The following is a 16,327-nucleotide window of genomic DNA, read 5'->3' as shown; positions in this document are numbered from 1 at the left end:
ACCGTCAAATAAATACATTAAAATTCGAGTTTTGAGAAGTTAGAAACAAAACGAGTTGAACTTTAATTTACTTTACCTTCTCAACCGAAACCGAACCCAAACCAACTCTTTTACACTGGTTTCTGGTTTTTCTCTTTCAAATGGCTCTCAGAGTTTTCCGAAGAGAAACTTGGCACATGGCCAGAAGTGCATTGATTGCCTTCTTGAAACGGGTGTATGCTGATGATGAGGTCCGCCGGTTGCCGGCGTCTGGCTGCTGCTCGTTTTTTTGGGGGGTCGTCTGGCGTTGCAACAGCTGTTGTTGCCGCATCGCGACAAAACACCCGCCACCCCAACTCCCAAAATAAAATCTTTATTGATTACATGTCCAAGTACTCGGGAATGCACCATAGGGTGGACTTCCATTAGCATTGTTTACATTAATAATAAATGGCGAAACTTAAACCTAATGTCTTTAATATATTACTCATTCGCAAAAAAATCACTCATACGACGTGTTTTCTATATCAACATTTTCTTTGGAACCTAAATACAATTTGAAAGAATTAAGTAAGTGGGATTTTTTTGATGCTTTTTTAAAAGACTTAAAAGATATTTTGTATTTTGCCGTTACTTCTTTGTATTCGACTTCTTCTTCACAATAACTAAATATATTCTTAGTGAATCAGATTTTTAACAGAATCGGTTATAAGAATTCGACATAATAGGTACAATTTTGTATTGTTTTAAAGAATAACTTTTCAAAATGCAAGACTACAAATGAGTGATTAATTTTAAAAACAGTCAGAAATGGAGGTAGTAAAACCTAAACATGACAAACAACTCAGGTCCACCCCTATGTATATGCACAGATTTTGCAGATGTAATTCGCCATGAATCCATGTTACATATAAATGTGCACATTGCGAGTTAAAGTAATCGCTCTAATCGTACTTCTTCTTTTGAGGAACTCTTTTTAATGTCACTACTAACCAAAAAGACCTACAAAAATAATTCTTTAGATTGTCAGTATGTAATTTTTGGGCTCACATAGCAATGTAAAGTTTTTGGGGTAATGCCATTTAAAACTGGTTCATTTATTATTTAGCAAGTAGACGGCCAGCCCCAAACTATGTAAATAAGGTAAGAAACCAAAAAATGTTTCAACAGGAGTCAAACCATTTAAAGCAATGTCTGATTCACTCCTCTTTGCATTTCATTTACTCCGTCATGTTTTTTTATATTTCAACCCTTCTAGCAATTATAATACCTAAGATTTACAAATGTCTGCAGAGCTCTTGCCAATATCGAATTACACCCACCTTTGCTTACTTGTGTACTTTTTACTAGTACGCACCTTAGGAAGCCCCAAATATGAAGGTTAAGCTGTTGTTAAATAGCAGAGGGAATGGTTTAGGCATACTCTAATCCAGAAGCACTTCAAAACCGTGCCCCTTTCCATTATCATAAAACAAAATAAGCAGAATTAAAGTTGCAGTTTATGTCCTGTTTGCACATTTTTAATTTACACAAAATATATATTGTTTAAAAGTTAATTATATTAAGTTAGTTAGGTTAAGTTCGAAGACTTTAAAAATAACTTATATTCGATTCGGCTTACCGAGTCGTTCGTACCCTTGGAGGTTGGCCAGTAGTTAAATTGTTACTAGATTTCATATCAGAGTGGTGACTTGAGGCCAAACGGACAGATTTAATAGTAATCGAGAATATCAAAACCAAAGCTTCTGTACAGTCAAAAATCACCTTACAAGGGTATAACAATAAACAATTGACTTTTAAAATAATCAACTTTTAAACAAATACCTATACACATATTCACACACTCAGCGTTAAAAATACATAACATATTTTCCGTAAGATTAAACAGTTCGCGCCAGCAGCAATTGTTAACAACTTTTAGAATGGGAATAAAATTGGTGTGGGACAGACCGAAATTATTAATTATTATGAATATAAATAAGCGATGGCGCTAGTTACTAACGATACAAAATGTCAAAAATACAAAAATAATATTTTACTTTTACTCTTCTATTTTTCTCATCTTCTACCTACAGACTAATCCGCAATTGCCGTGTAGGGCAGACTGCTGTGTTTCGGCTTCGTCTTGTTGATAAAGACCTTAATGGCGCCAGTAAAATCGGCGCTGACCAACACATAACCACATCCCTTTTTGTGCTGCTCGACCAGTGGATCCGGCTGATTGTGAGCCAACTGTAATAAGTAACACCATCATTAGAAGTACTCTATTTTAGTCAAAAGAATTGGATTTGGATGGATTATCACACACCTTCTCATTCGAAATTTCATCCGGTTCGGGCTTAATGATAGCCTCCGGGTGCGGCGCGAATATGGCACAATTGACCGTAGCATTGTGTGCTTTAATGCCTTCCCAGAAATCGCTGCGATCACGTCGAACCTGGAGGTACAAACATAAGCAATATAATTTTTTTTAAGCAAACAGTTTAATGTTACCCACCGAGCTGAGTTTCGAATAGTCGTGGTTTGTTTTCCATATGTAGATGCATTGATTCTCGGATCCGGCAATAATATATTTTCCATCGTGACTAAACGATCCCTTGATTTGCGAGGACTCATTCAAATAGCCTTTGTACTTGCAAGACAAGTTTAAATCCCGCAAATCATAAAGGCGTACTCTGCTGTCGTTAGAGGTTACTAGAATTTTGTCCTCTCCGGGCATCGGTTCAATGCCACTGATCTTGCGACCAATGCGGTTTTTGCCCCTGGTGGAGCGCACATGAATTTGCGTGTGGTATTTTAGCTGATCCGTGTTATAAAATATGCATCGGCCATCGTAGCTTCCCACAACAGCAAACTGTCCGTTCTGGCAGAAATTGGCAGCCGTTATAAGCTTCGTCTGGCCATCTACCTCATTCCACAGAGCCACCTTCTTGTCGGGTATATTCCACAACCTTAGCTTGCCATCGAGGCTGCCACTCAAGAAGTAGCGATCATCGCGTGGATGGAACGCAATAGCGGTGACAAAATCGATATGCTGAAAACAGCAAAGGCACTCCTTTCTGGATATGTGCCAGAGCCGCACAGTCTTGTCCATGCTGCTTGACAGAATGAAGTAATTCTTTGACCAGCTGACGTCCAGTAGATCGGAGGTGTGTCCATTGTAGGTGCAAAAAGGTTTCGGCATGAATGGACCCGGGCATTTTTCGGCGGCTGTGGCCATGGCAATGGCTTCCTCCACTGAATGCTGTGAGACGAGAGACTCCTGGGATGGCGTAGGCGAGGATTTTTGGTCTGCATTATATTTGTTGCGCATGTCCTAAAAAGAGATAATACGCATTACAAAAATTTATAAATAAGATTTTTTACCTAAAATTACCTGAAAAAACGGATAGGCATCTTTAAGAACCCAAATCCTTAGCACCTTGTCCTGTCCAGCAGTGGCCAACAGTCGTCCGCAGGAACTGAATTTCATACACCACACAGCACCTCTGTCTTCGCCATTCAAATCTTGGACATGCTGAAGCTTGGTAAACTCGTAGGGACCTTTGTTGGACGATGAAGCCTTGATTTTAATATTTTGCTCGGGATTCATAGCATCAACAATATCAGCCACATCTTCTTTGTGTCGCGCATGCGACACCTCTGACGCAATCGACTTGGCCTTGTCCACTGTTTTTCGCATTGTGGTGCCGAAGAAGCGTTTAATCCTGGCCGTCTTCTTTTTCAGCCGACTGCCATCCTCCGCCTCCAGCTCCTCTTCGTCGGGCTGCTGACCCTCGATACTGGGCGGTATGCCAACCACACTCTCCTCGTCGGACTCCTTCTGTATTGCCTCCAGATGGGAGGTCAGTTTTAGAATGTGTAGCGAGAGCGGATTCCATCCCTCAGGCACTGGTGGTGAACGCATTTCAGATAGCGGCAAATTTTCTCCTGTATCTAAATTTTTAACAGGAACTTGTTCAAGGATCTCAAAGTCAGTCAGCTGTTTGCCAGAGCTGGTTCGCGTGCGCACATAAATGTTCATCTGCCTGAGTTCATCCTCGTCGCCAGCGGACTTGCGACGCTCCTTGTCATTAACACCACGACAGAATCCGGGATAGCTGGAAATTTAGGATTTCGAGAATAAACTAAAAATAAAACATTATTCAAGATAACTTACCGTGTGGAGCTGCCCAAGCTGTTTGATCCTGTTCCCGCCAGCTTCGGTCGATTTGCGTTCTCCATTAACATTTTCTCGATGCGCTCGATTTCATCCTGAGACGGACCCTGTGCCTTGTTGCTGGCCTCATCACGTGGTTTGACCACATAACCCCCCTGAATAGCCTTATACAGGTTCAGACCCTGATTTGGATCGATGGAACTGCAAGAGATCGTTTTATGTGAATATCCTTTCTGCATGAACATTAATGTTATTAAATTACCTAACCCTTCCTGGTGCCGAGTTACTCTTCGCCGAGTTCGATGGACTTGGCTTTGAGTGAACCGACGTTGAACTGCTGCCCAGAGATTGCGTTGGTTTTGGTCCACCAATTGTTACCGAAGCTGCATTGGTACGCATATGAATTGCACTTGTCGATGGCATGGACGAAGAAGCTGCCGCAGTCGAGGCCGAAGCCGAGACAATCGTATTAGTGGAGGAGCAGGTCAATGTACTGCTAGCGGTTGAAGGGGTTACATTATTTAGGGAGCTCTCAAACTCCATGACAAAGTCATCTCGCAACTTTTGCTGAAGACCCTGCACACTCTTCACAGATCGGGTATCACTATCGGTGTCTTCATTGTCCGCCGGTGGCAAACTGTACTGATCCGAGGAACTAATGGAACAATTTCGAGACTTCTTTTTTCTTCGAGGTGGCGCCACGGGACCAGACAAGGTAATGGAATCAGTGGTTTTGGACTGGGCAAGCTTAGTGCTTGCTATCACATCCGGCTCCTGCAGCATTATGGCGCCAGTAGATGAGGATTGTATGGAGAACGAAGCACTTGGAATCCCTACCGTGGTAGCCGCTGCCTCCTGACCGCTCTGCTGATGCTTGGGCGAAACCCTGGGCGTGCTCATCCCAGAGGAAGTGTTTCCAGTGCTTGGCGGAGTGTTAGAGCTAGTAGACGATGCAGGCAGCGACTGTTGTTGCTGCTGGGCCTGTTGCTTCTGCTGCTGTGCATTTAACGAGGCTAGAGACTCGCGATCTATGCTGATAGCTGGGATCGGATAAAATAAAATTGTCAGGGGCTGCTTTGTTTGCTTGCAAATACACATATCTACTCACCAGATGGATCAATGCTGCCCGCCAAAATTCGGCCCACGCGACCCAGTGATGTCATGCTCTGTATGCTCATCGTATCTGTCTCAATGACTTTAAACGGATGCGACGAGCGGTTGGTAAAAATGCCATCCGTTGAGCTATTCTGTAAATTAAATTAAATTTGTAAGTATACCTGGGAGAACCATGGCAAGAAAAAGCTGAGCAAACAGGCTAGATTACAAAATTTATACCTGAGAATCAGGTGTGAGTGTATTTCCTGGATTATCATCTTCATCGTTTTGCATGCACTGACGTAGTTCGTGAAAGCGCTGTCTACCATACTATATGCGATATTTATGTCATTTTTTGAACGTATGCATATTTAACATTGGTCGAGATTTAAGTTTAAGTTGATTTCCATTTTTAAAGATGGGTATTGTTTTTTATTCGTAGGATTTACGAAATGAGGCGGAGAAAATATGAAAGTAAAGAACACAAATATGGACACAAAATTAAGGGGGTGATTTGTCTATTGTTCATTAGATAGTGCTTTTTGGCATATAAATATGTTGCAAATAAACTTAACTAGTGAAAAATGAAAACCACCGAATTATAATTTGCGAAAACCATGTATGCAAAGAGGGTAGATATGAATTTGCTATATAACCATGAAAACAATTTTTTGCTAAATAAACCAAAAAAATAACTGCTTTATTTTATTTACGTTTACAAGGTTTCGCATTTGGAAATAAAAACTGGGTAAAGTCTATAAGCCATATCATGTCGGTTTTTAATCAATTTCTTCGAAGGTGATACAATATTTTCATAAAGGTCGCCAATGGAGCAATTAGACATTTTATGGCGTTTGGCTTTGATAATACTATGAGTACTGGTATATGTTATACTGGGTTGAAAGGAATATACAAGGAAAATGACTAACTTTACAAACCACAAATATGGTATATATTGGATTTACTAAAGACAGTTCAGTTGTCCCAAGTCAATAACATTAAAAAAAATTAACTGAAACATTACAAAAACTAGTTAAAATTCTACAAAAAAAAACAAAAAAATGTCATGTGAACTGCATGAGGGTTTTGCCGTATGAAAATGGTTTCCCAAGGCCATACATGATAAATCACCGCCCTATCCGATGACATCATAACTGGGTCTAGCAAAACGGAAACTAAGACCTTTCATTTAGACCCCATCCACTTACTGATCCGGCCACGGGTTTGGGCTCAACGAACAATCCCGCATCCTGCTGTTTTAGTCGGGCACCCAGGCTGTTGGTCGGACTCCGGGTGGCGGGCGTTCCAGCGCCAATGGGCGTCGCGTCGCTGTCGGAGGAGGCTGCCGCATTTACTCGGACGGCGGGATCGGGGAAGATGAACTCCTGGACAACCTCAGGCGGTAGTTTTCGACTGAAAGTGGGATCATTTAGATAGAGCTTTCCAAAGAGTACCCCACAAATACCCACCATAATGTCGAATGACGATTGGGCGTAGTGTCCTCGGCATCGAAAAACTCCTCTGAACTGTCCGAGTCCGTTTCCAGCTTACTCATTTCAGGTGTTGTGCGTTTCTGATGGCTATCGCTATTACCTAACCACCCAACCGTATGCAAATTGTTCACAAAATTACGTTTTTCTTTCTTTTTTGTTATTGATTCCCCTTTTGTTTCTGCGGCGCCCCACTGATTTATTTTGGTTGATTTCTACTCGTGTGACGTCACTAGCTGCCGCACTAGCGCTAAAGGCACGGCATTTAACATTTTGCTGTCGCCTGGTATTTAATAAACATAATCACACTGTTAATTTAAGTCCAAATCAATTTTTAATTGAGTTTTACGCTTGATACGCGTAAATACTAGTGGTGTCAAATGTGCAATAATGTGTTCGATTACATTGGGTATGATTCATGAACAATCGATTTAGCTAAGGATGGGCAGGTTTGTTTGCCGTGACACGATCACGAATGAGTAAATGGGCGCGTATTTAAACGAAAAGATTACGAATAATTATGGGATTTTTATTCGTTATAAGTTTAAACAATGAAATACTTTTTTATACAAATCTTATTAAAGACCAATTTTCTAAATTAATAATAAGTTAGACTGAAGAAAATTTAATATTCTTGCCGATTATGGAGACAAATAGTAAAAACGGTGCTTAACACTTTTTATACCCTTGCAGAGGGTATTATAATTTTGGTCAAAAGTGTGCAACGCAGTGAAGGAGACATCTCCGACCCTATAAAGTATATATATTCTTGATCAGGATCACCTCCTGAGTTGATATAGCCATGTCCGTCTGTCCGTCTGTCCGTCTGTCCGTCTGTCTGTTTCTACGCAAACTAGTCTCTCAGTTTTAAAGCTATCGAGTTGAAACTTTGCACACGCCCTTCTTTCCTTTGCACGCAGTATATAAGTCGGAACGGCCGGGATCGGCCGACTATATCCTATAGCTGCCATATAACTGATTGATCGGAAATGCCATAACTCTGCTGTTTGTTAAGTTAGGAAGTTGGGACTTTCTGTGGGTTCTATATTTGGCCAATCAATCCGACCTACCAAATTTCATAAGGATCGGCCGACTATATCCTATAGCTGCTATATAACTGATTGATCGGAAATGCCATAACTTTGGTGTTTGTAAAGTTAGGAAGTTGGAATTTTCTATGGGTTTTATATTTGGCCAATCAATCCGACCTACCAAATTTCATAAGGATCGGCCGACTATATCTTATAGCTGCCATATAACTGATTGATCGGAAATGCCATAACTTTGGTGTTTGTAAAGTTAGGAAGTTGGGATTTTCTATGGGTTTTATTTTTGCCCAATCAATTCGACATATTAAATTTCATAAGGATCGGCCTACTATATCCTATAGCTGCCATATAACTGATTGTTCGGAAATGAAATAACTTTGGTGTTTTTAAAGTTAGGAAGGTGGGATTTTTTATGAGTATTAAAAATGCATCATATGAATAATTTTGGAGAATATAATTTGCAGAATATTCTGCAAGGGTATTTCAACTTCGGCTCCGCCCGAAGTTAGCTTTCCTTTCTTGTTTTAACTGAGTTAACTTATAGCAAAATTGCAAAGATGCTTTTATAATATATTAAGTGGTCTATAATTTCGACTTTCATGCTTTTCTTGCAGATAGAAATAAAAAAAAGGCATGTTTTAATTTCCAATTATTTTAAATAAATTATACTCAGTATTGATTTGGCCAATTCCTTTTGCAATAAAATTTAAAATAGAATTAAATTTTCATAGAAGGATCAAATATCCCCTTTCTGGAATTCCCCTCTAATATTATAGTTTTCAACCTGGGTTTAAGTCTGTGATAAATTTAGCATACGATACGCTCAAAACTATCGATATTTCGACATTTTGTTTTATTTTTCCATCCCAAATGCACCATATTGTTGTTATTGTATTTTCCGCACGGCACTCGACCAAAGTAAACAAATGTATAAATGCATATGTTTTTAGCGAGCTTGTAACTTTCAGTAAAGCGACGCGCGGTGCGAAGGTATTAAACCCGTGAATTCCGCGGGGCCATGATAATACATATTTAACTTTTGGAAGAGCCCAAACGATATATAAGTGAATCCCAGCTATTACTGCGGAGTAAAACGGGTGCCAATGATCGCTACTACGCAATAGGAAAGTAATTTATCAAACAATTTCGCGACCGCACAAAAGCCAATAGAAACAAAACCGAAAGTTTGGTGTATTGCTCGCAACCATAAAATTGATAAGAGCACGTTAACCCGTTCCTGCTGCAATTTAAATTACGGTAAAAATAACTACATAATAATCCGAATAGATTTCACAAGAATCGAGTTTAAACAAAGTCTGAAATACAGTGAAAATTGCTGGTGCTATAGTAACTTTATGATTATGTCACAATTTACTATATATTTTATATGAATTTGTTACGTTGTAACACAAAGAACAGGAACAATAAACCCAAATATTCGTATATAAATCGTCTCAGCTGGGTGGTGCTTATCAGTGCAGACATGCATTTGTATCAAATAAAAAAAATGTTCGGGAATTCTTTTGTCGAACATTTCAATTTATCACTTGGCTGTTTAATACAAAGACAATCCAATTAAAAAAAAAAGAGTTATTTGAATATATCTACAAAGAAAATATTGTGTACTATAGTTCTACTTCCTATTTCCGCCTTGAGCTTTTAGCATGCGGCATAACTAACCTAGTATAAGATTATCATCCACACGTCACTTATAGCGGCCATATTTGATAAATTTTCAACAGTTCTAAATCTAATCTGAAATCTGTGCGCTTAGCACTATAATAATATGCGTGTATTGCTCTTTATCAGCGGTAAATACATATAGAATAACAAATCAACTAGAGTTCGTTAAACAACAAAACAATGATAACTTGTTTTGCAAACTGGTTTCGCGGCTTCAATCTTGTTTAATAATTTTAATGGAGAATCGAAGGGTTTTGATTTTCTATGTTGGTAAATAAGAAGTATATATGTACACATGTGGTATTTAGTAGCTCTGGTTTTACAAGTACATTATCAGCCTATAAAGATTGAAGAGAAATCAAAACAGAGAATTTCCTCAGAAAAAGGGGTTTACAGTGTTGACAAATATACAAATAAATGATGAGTATTTCAGGGTTAAAGCTTGATTAAAGGCCGGGAAAGTACATATGTTTATTTTGTCGATATGTTTACCGTCCTCCCACATCCATGTCAATGCAGAGAGAATTCTTTGTTTATGCATATTTAAAAACAGAATGTATATCTTGGTCATATGCTAGCCTTATCTCTAAAGGGAACCAGTTTCTCACTTAAACTCAGTGATCCACACGTTTTCATTGATAATTAAAGCTTGTTCACTCCGCCATGTCTCTTTTTTAGTGCAGCGTGCAAAATAATCTCTGCCATTTTGATGATCCATTGAAAAATGACATTATTAGCGACAATAATGATTCACATTTGATTTGCCTGTGCGCAACACTTACAAATCCACAAAATTTGTACGAACTTATTGATGTAGCTAGCTTTGGAACCCTCCAATTCAATTTTTTATTTAATTATTCTATAAGAACGAATGTAGATGACGATTTCTCCCCCATAACGAGCTTAGTTACCGGCGCGATAACACACGACTTGTGGAGCTTGGAGCATAAATTTCCGCATTAGCGACAGTCAAGTGTGTTATAGTGACTGTATTGTGTTAACAGTTGAAAGGTATACAAATACCCACACGCCACAAATCAACTTGAAACCGCAGAAGAAATCTATTGTCCTCGACTTGCATAAAACAAATTTTCTGCCTTATGTACATCAATACTTACGCCACTCGTTAGAATAAATATAAAGTGCTGTGCAAATTTGGGATATATGTATATACAGGATTACCGGAAAGAATCCGCTCCAACTTTTTTTCTTTTCTGAATCTAGACTGTCGTTTATTTAAGGCTCGCCCGAAAAATACAATACAATATAGAGTTCAACAGCTAAATACATACTCCTCAGTTATTGTGATGAAATTGGGGTATTTATTCAAGTGATCAACTGATATATACAAACAAACTTGAGTGGCTTCCTAGGAAATAATTTTGACAGTTTTTAATAAAGCCCTATAAATTGTCTTTAAATTCGAACAAAATTTTTTCAGCGCAGTTTTTAGAATTTTGCAAAGATTGTCTTGAATTGGTGTAATTAACAATTACACAGTTAAATTTGCAAGTGTAAAATTGTAATATATTGAAAAGAGTTTAGCTTTCTAGAATTCATGTCAACAGAAATACATGTCAAATGAAATGACTAAAGAAGTAATTTTAATAGAATGCATTTAGAATCCACAAGTCTTTGATGATTCACTTGTTTTTACAGCCTCTCAGTTTTAGTCTATAAAGATCTTCAGACGGACCCGCCTCCCTCTCCATTTTCATGTAATTACCCGACGACTAAATCTAATCTAAATAATTTGCTTTGTGATAGTTCAATGACAAAGACTATGATAGATAAGAGTGGGCCAGTAGTTATAGTATTTTCCTTTTACTCACGGGTTTGTCTTTCGCATCGCTTGTTGGGTTCCAACTTCAGGTAGAATTTTTGAGACGGTGGCAGTAACATATTCCCCGATTCCCCAATACACATGTGTAGTATTGCCGTTTAACAAAGTCGCCAATATCGAACCACTCCAGCGCCATCGTAATCTTATCGCTAGAAAAAGTGAACAGTTTAAGCTGCATCGTGCACATCAAATCAGAAATCAAATGGAAACACAAAGTATCTTGACGTGGGCGTTCTAGACCAGCGTCTTCTGAAATTTCGTTTAGTCAGTTTGTGCACATTATAGGCTACGGTTATCGAGTTTGGCAATTTGCTCCGTCTTGCTGGAAATATTTGTTGCTTTGTTTACGGTGATATAAGTGTAATTTATGGTTTTTATAAGGGTGATTTACAAGGAATATTTATCTTACCCTTGCTCGTTTTTCACTGAAAGGACTTAAATACTTGTTCTTGACATTATAAAACAGTTAAGCAAGATTATCAAAACTTTAAAAGTGAATTATAATTGTGACACTCGAATTATAACAATGTATGTGAGCAAATGTATTTAATCGTATATAAAATAAATAAGGAAGTATCTCTTAACAGTTAAGCACATAAGCATAATTTTGTAATTTGTGGGAACAAGAAAATGAACCTATATTATAGCTATCAATTGCATCCTATTCATTTAAAAAAATCTTTAGTCATAATTAATTTTAATTGTGCTTAATAAAATTGAACAAAATCTGAAAAGATAGTTAGGATAATGTCTAATGGTTTTCTGTGATATGGATATTATCCATATAGAGGACATAAGTGAGGAAGGACATGCATACTCATCCTGACGAATAAGCTATCGGGCAATGGTCTTAGTTTGATTGACTGCTGTTCCTTATAAAAACATCTAGTCACATTTAAGCCGCTGTGCTTAAATTTTACAGAGACTTGCTTATCGAACATGACAACAGGCCCAGTTGGGAGTTCTTGCTGCCCCTATATTGATTATGGCTGACATTGTCCATATCTAAAAGATTTTCCCATCACCGTATGTCTGATACTGAGCAACCCATCTAGTTATTCAATGAGTTAGTTGCCAGGTGGTGGATTTAGGAAAACTAATCGCTTGACTTCGTATTCGATCAAAATTTACGTGTTAACTACCATTTCTTAAGCAACAAAAAATTAATTTTCGACTTTCAGCTGGCTCAAGTCGTCGCACACGACACATATTCCTTTATAAGGCACAGGAAATGAGAAGTAGTGACTGAAGAATATCCTTAGTACCAACACAAAGCAGCTCATAAGTAGCCGTAGAAAGGCAGCCAAAAATGACCACCAATAGCAGCTTCTTCGATGAACACTTCGCCATGATATACTCAAACATTATGGATCAGTACATGCCCGAGTACTTCAAAAGCTTCGAGTACACGCCATGGGTCTTCTCTCTGCTGGGATCGGTCGTAATCGGTCTGAGCGGCATATTCCCACTGATCATCATTCCTACTGAGGAAAAAATGGCAAAAGAAGGGTACAAAGATCGTAAGTTTCCCACTTAAAATCATCATATTATAGTTCCAATTGTAACCCATTTCTTCTCATCCAGCTGCAGAATCAAAGCTCCTGCGAGTTCTCCTAAGTTTTGCAGTCGGCGGACTTCTAGGTGATGTGTTCCTTCATTTGCTGCCAGAAGCCTGGGAAGGCGATAATCAAGGTGAGATATGAGAACGTTAGTTTAAATTTGATTTTAATAGAATGCCTTTTCCTTAGATCCATCTAGTCATCCATCTTTGCGGTCGGGTCTCTGGGTCCTTTCCGGCATACTCATCTTCACAATAGTAGAGAAAATATTCTCCGGATACGCCAGCGCGGATGATGAAAATCCCCAACCCAAGTGCGTCGAAATAGCCAACTGCCTATTGCGTCGACATGGAGGAAAAATGCCTGAAGGAGGGACCTCCGAGAGTTGTGGCGGTGCCTGCGATATCGAAGATGTGGATAAAGTGTGCTTTCTCCGCGAACGGGAGCTGAAGTCGAAGGAGAAGAAAGAACAGCCAAAGAAAGTGGCTGGGTATCTCAACCTCTTGGCCAACTCTATTGACAATTTCACGCATGGTCTAGCCGTGGCTGGTTCCTTTTTGGTATCCTTCAGACATGGAATCCTGGCCACATTTGCCATATTATGTAAGCTCTTTAAGAAAACTCTTGGCCGAATAAGTTATTTAACTTGAAAGTCTTTTTTTACAGTGCATGAGATTCCGCACGAGGTAGGGGATTTCGCTATCTTGCTTCGATCCGGATTCAGTCGCTGGGACGCAGCGCGTGCGCAGCTTCTAACGGCGGGAGCTGGTCTTCTGGGCGCTCTGGTAGCCATCGGAGGCTCCGGCGTAACGTCGGCCATGGGTAAGCTTAAAGGGGCTTTACAAGTGATAACCAACTGAACTTATCTTTACATTTACAGAGGCACGTACTTCGTGGATCATGCCGTTCACCGCCGGAGGCTTTCTGCACATTGCTCTGGTCACAGTATTACCTGATCTCTTGAAGGAAGAGGAGCGGAAGGAGTCTATCAAACAGCTGCTAGCACTGATATTTGGCATTGCGCTAATGGCCGTGATGACCATGCTATTCGAACATTAGGAACTTTAGATGACAGCAGCATAAGATGAAAATTTAACCACACAGATTGTCATTGGCAGTTTCAAATTTACATGAATTTGTTGTACTTTATGGGATTCACCATCCTGTCTGCGTTATGTAATTATAGCCAATATGAATGATATTTAAACTATTGTTAATGATTACGTATTATTGTATCATACTTATGAAAAGAAAATTCAATAGACATTTAAGGGAGAGTCTCCTTCTCCACTATCCACGAAAATGTTTTCTCTTCTAACTGCATTTATTTGAAGAAATTTTTTCTACAAAACATTCACATGACTTGTGGATGTCATATCTTTGTCACCTGGCAAATTGCAAGAAAAAAATCAGACAAATGCACTTCCTATAAAAACAAGTTGTTTTATTCCGTTTTTCTTTGCAAATCATGTCTTGCAAGCTTATCTAGCGCCTTTATTTCTTAGACTTGATCTTCTTAAGGTAGAATTCCAACTCCTTGCCTTCCAAAATGTAGCCGTCGGAGCGACCGCATTGTCCAGGGCGGGAAGAAATGCAAGCTGGAAGATAAAAGAATATAAAATAAGACAAAGGCAACTAACTTTAAATTAATAATCATGTTCAGTAAGGAAATCAGAGTAACTATGACAAGCCGAATCACGCCCAACAGGCTTGCATCTTTCTTAAAACAAGATCGATGCAATAAAGTAGCTGGATCGCTAGGGTTTTTACATCACTTAAACGGGATTTGATTATGAGCAAGCAAAAAATACACACCCAAGATACGGCCGGAGGTGAACTGATCCTCGAGGGCTTGCTCGACCTTGCCGTACTTCTGGCGCTCCAGGTACTTCTTCATGACCTTTTCGCTGCGCTTCTTGGTCAGCACGTCGTTCTCATCCTCCTTCTGCGCGTGCTTGGGGTTGCGCTTGCGTCCCAGGGGCAGAACGTAGTGCGCCTCGTACCACTGGCGGAAAGGCGTGGCATCGATCACCACGATGCTGTTCTTCACCAGAGTCTTGGTGCGCACCAGCTCGTTGTTGGAGGCGTTGTACACCACATCGGCGATACGGGTCTTGCGGGCGACGCCCTCGGAGGCCCAGGCGAAGTTGCCGGTCTCCAGGCGCAGAGCACGGAGCTTGGTGTTACCACCACGAGTGCGCACCTTGTGGACGCGGCCGGAGCCAAGCTGAAAGCAGGGAAGATTTCTGGGTTAGTCCACGTTTTCTTGACAGTGAGTGAAAGCAGTTATAAGAATAGTTTTATAATCAGTAGTCCGAACATAAAGCTTTTCAATCATCAAGAAGAGTGCTCGAGAGCACAATTGCAGTTGACACGCGTTAACATCACTTTATATTTTATGGAAATCTGAGAACCGGTTTTCTTATACTCCTGGGGCAGTGTCGAAAAAAGAACATAAGTTCACCTATCATCAGTTAAGATAAAACCCTATTTATTGCAAACATATTATTGAGTAAGGTTAACAATACATTTTTTTTTTAAGGTAATGCTTCTTAGGTGCCATTATAAGACTTAGGTGCCAGTGTAAGACTTAAGTTTCAATGTATTGAATATTATTGATAAAGTAATCAACGATATAATGCAATAATCATACAAACATGTGCATGGTTTAAAAACACTAAAATAAGTGGAGTTCATAGAAAGAATTAAAAGGATCCACACTAGGAGTATGAGAAATTGGATCTCTAGATTATAGGTATAGGGATTATCCGGGGGATTGTCTTTACCTTGGTGTTGGCGGCGGGGCGGCCCAACTCGAACTTGCGCTTCTTGCGGAGCGACTTGCGCTTGCCTCCGGTTGCCCGGCGTTTGTGTGCACTATCGCGGCTAATACCTGGTATCAAAAAATAATAACAAATTAGTACAGGTCACAAGAAGTCTAACCGAAAAACCAAGAACATGGGCACGTTGTCTGAGCACTCAAAACAGCCGTATTGCACGCGCACCAAGTTAGTTTCACTTATATTTTGTTAAATGCACATATTCTCAGTTGCCGCTTTGTGGATGCTGTTGTAAACGTACTTTGTGCGCACTTTCATGTTGTTTGCAGGCAAATTTCAGCCCATTTTCTTGATATTTCGACGCATTTTGCGAGAGCTGACTTACCCATGGTCGAGTAAAAAGCGAGAAAGAAAGGAAAAGACACGCACAGCACCTCGTGTCAAAAAAGTGGGGTTATCTTTTTGACATTTGCTGCGGAGTGGCAACTCCGCTCTGTTAACTCAGCGCTCAACAGTACACAAAGTGCTGTCAAATAAATTAAATAAATATTTAAACCAATTAAAGCAGTCACAATAGAACCAAATATTAAATCAGACATTTTCTCACTTGTTCAAAGCATTCTAATAGCCTAAGGGCCCGTTACGAATAAAATTATTTAATTGAAAGCTACAATATTCAAAAGACTACCA

General features: G+C 39.5%; 3 protein-coding genes and 1 non-coding gene across 9 annotated transcripts; 1 reads left to right on the top strand and 3 right to left on the bottom strand.

Moving 5' to 3' along the window:
• Positions 1-1,460: 1,460 nt before the first annotated feature.
• LOC108049067 (WD repeat-containing protein 44) lies at positions 1,461-7,118 on the bottom strand. 2 transcript variants are annotated; one of them, XM_017130109.2, is made up of 10 exons: positions 6,703-7,118; positions 6,442-6,646; positions 5,474-5,563; positions 5,247-5,385; positions 4,401-5,178; positions 4,139-4,339; positions 3,356-4,079; positions 2,477-3,295; positions 2,288-2,416; positions 1,461-2,211 (listed from the first exon to the last, which is right to left on the bottom strand). In XM_017130109.2, the coding sequence occupies exons 1-10, from the start codon at positions 6,786-6,788 to the stop codon at positions 2,056-2,058; spliced, it is 3,327 nt and encodes a 1,108-aa protein (XP_016985598.1). In that variant the 5' UTR covers positions 6,789-7,118; the 3' UTR covers positions 1,461-2,055. The 2 variants fall into 2 exon arrangements, with proteins under 2 accessions (XP_016985598.1, XP_016985599.1); XM_017130110.2 differs by lacking the exon at positions 5,474-5,563.
• A 1,542-nt stretch (positions 7,119-8,660) lies between these two features.
• LOC108049064 (zinc transporter ZIP13 homolog) lies at positions 8,661-14,160 on the top strand. Of its 5 annotated transcripts, none has more exons than XM_017130103.2 (6): positions 8,661-9,029; positions 12,480-12,818; positions 12,883-12,990; positions 13,047-13,460; positions 13,524-13,679; positions 13,738-14,160. In XM_017130103.2, the coding sequence occupies exons 2-6, from the start codon at positions 12,608-12,610 to the stop codon at positions 13,914-13,916; spliced, it is 1,068 nt and encodes a 355-aa protein (XP_016985592.1). In that variant the 5' UTR covers positions 8,661-9,029; positions 12,480-12,607; the 3' UTR covers positions 13,917-14,160. The 5 variants fall into 5 exon arrangements, with proteins under 5 accessions (XP_016985592.1, XP_016985596.1, XP_016985594.1 ...); XM_017130107.1 differs by lacking the exon at positions 8,661-9,029 and adding an exon at positions 10,387-10,466; XM_017130105.1 differs by lacking the exon at positions 8,661-9,029 and adding an exon at positions 11,548-11,658.
• Positions 14,161-14,275: 115 nt separating this feature from the next.
• On the bottom strand, positions 14,276-16,127 carry LOC108049065 (40S ribosomal protein S8). The gene is made up of 4 exons (XM_017130108.1): positions 16,023-16,127; positions 15,644-15,750; positions 14,673-15,084; positions 14,276-14,455 (listed from the first exon to the last, which is right to left on the bottom strand). Exons 1-4 carry the CDS (start codon positions 16,024-16,026, stop codon positions 14,352-14,354), a joined length of 627 nt encoding a protein of 208 aa, XP_016985597.1. The 5' UTR covers positions 16,027-16,127; the 3' UTR covers positions 14,276-14,351.
• Positions 14,527-14,572, bottom strand: LOC123037596. The gene has a single exon (XR_006417569.1). It is a non-coding gene; the product is annotated as a small nucleolar RNA R442 (small nucleolar RNA).
• Positions 16,128-16,327: the final 200 nt, after the last annotated feature.

The sequence above is a fragment of the Drosophila rhopaloa genome, unplaced genomic scaffold (genome assembly GCF_018152115.1).
Source record: "Drosophila rhopaloa isolate 14029-0021.01 unplaced genomic scaffold, ASM1815211v1 contig_178, whole genome shotgun sequence".
Classification (NCBI taxonomy): Eukaryota; Metazoa; Arthropoda; class Insecta; order Diptera; family Drosophilidae; genus Drosophila; species Drosophila rhopaloa.
The sequence above is the reverse complement of the archived record's forward strand: the minus strand, read 5'-3'. Positions and strand labels throughout refer to the sequence as shown.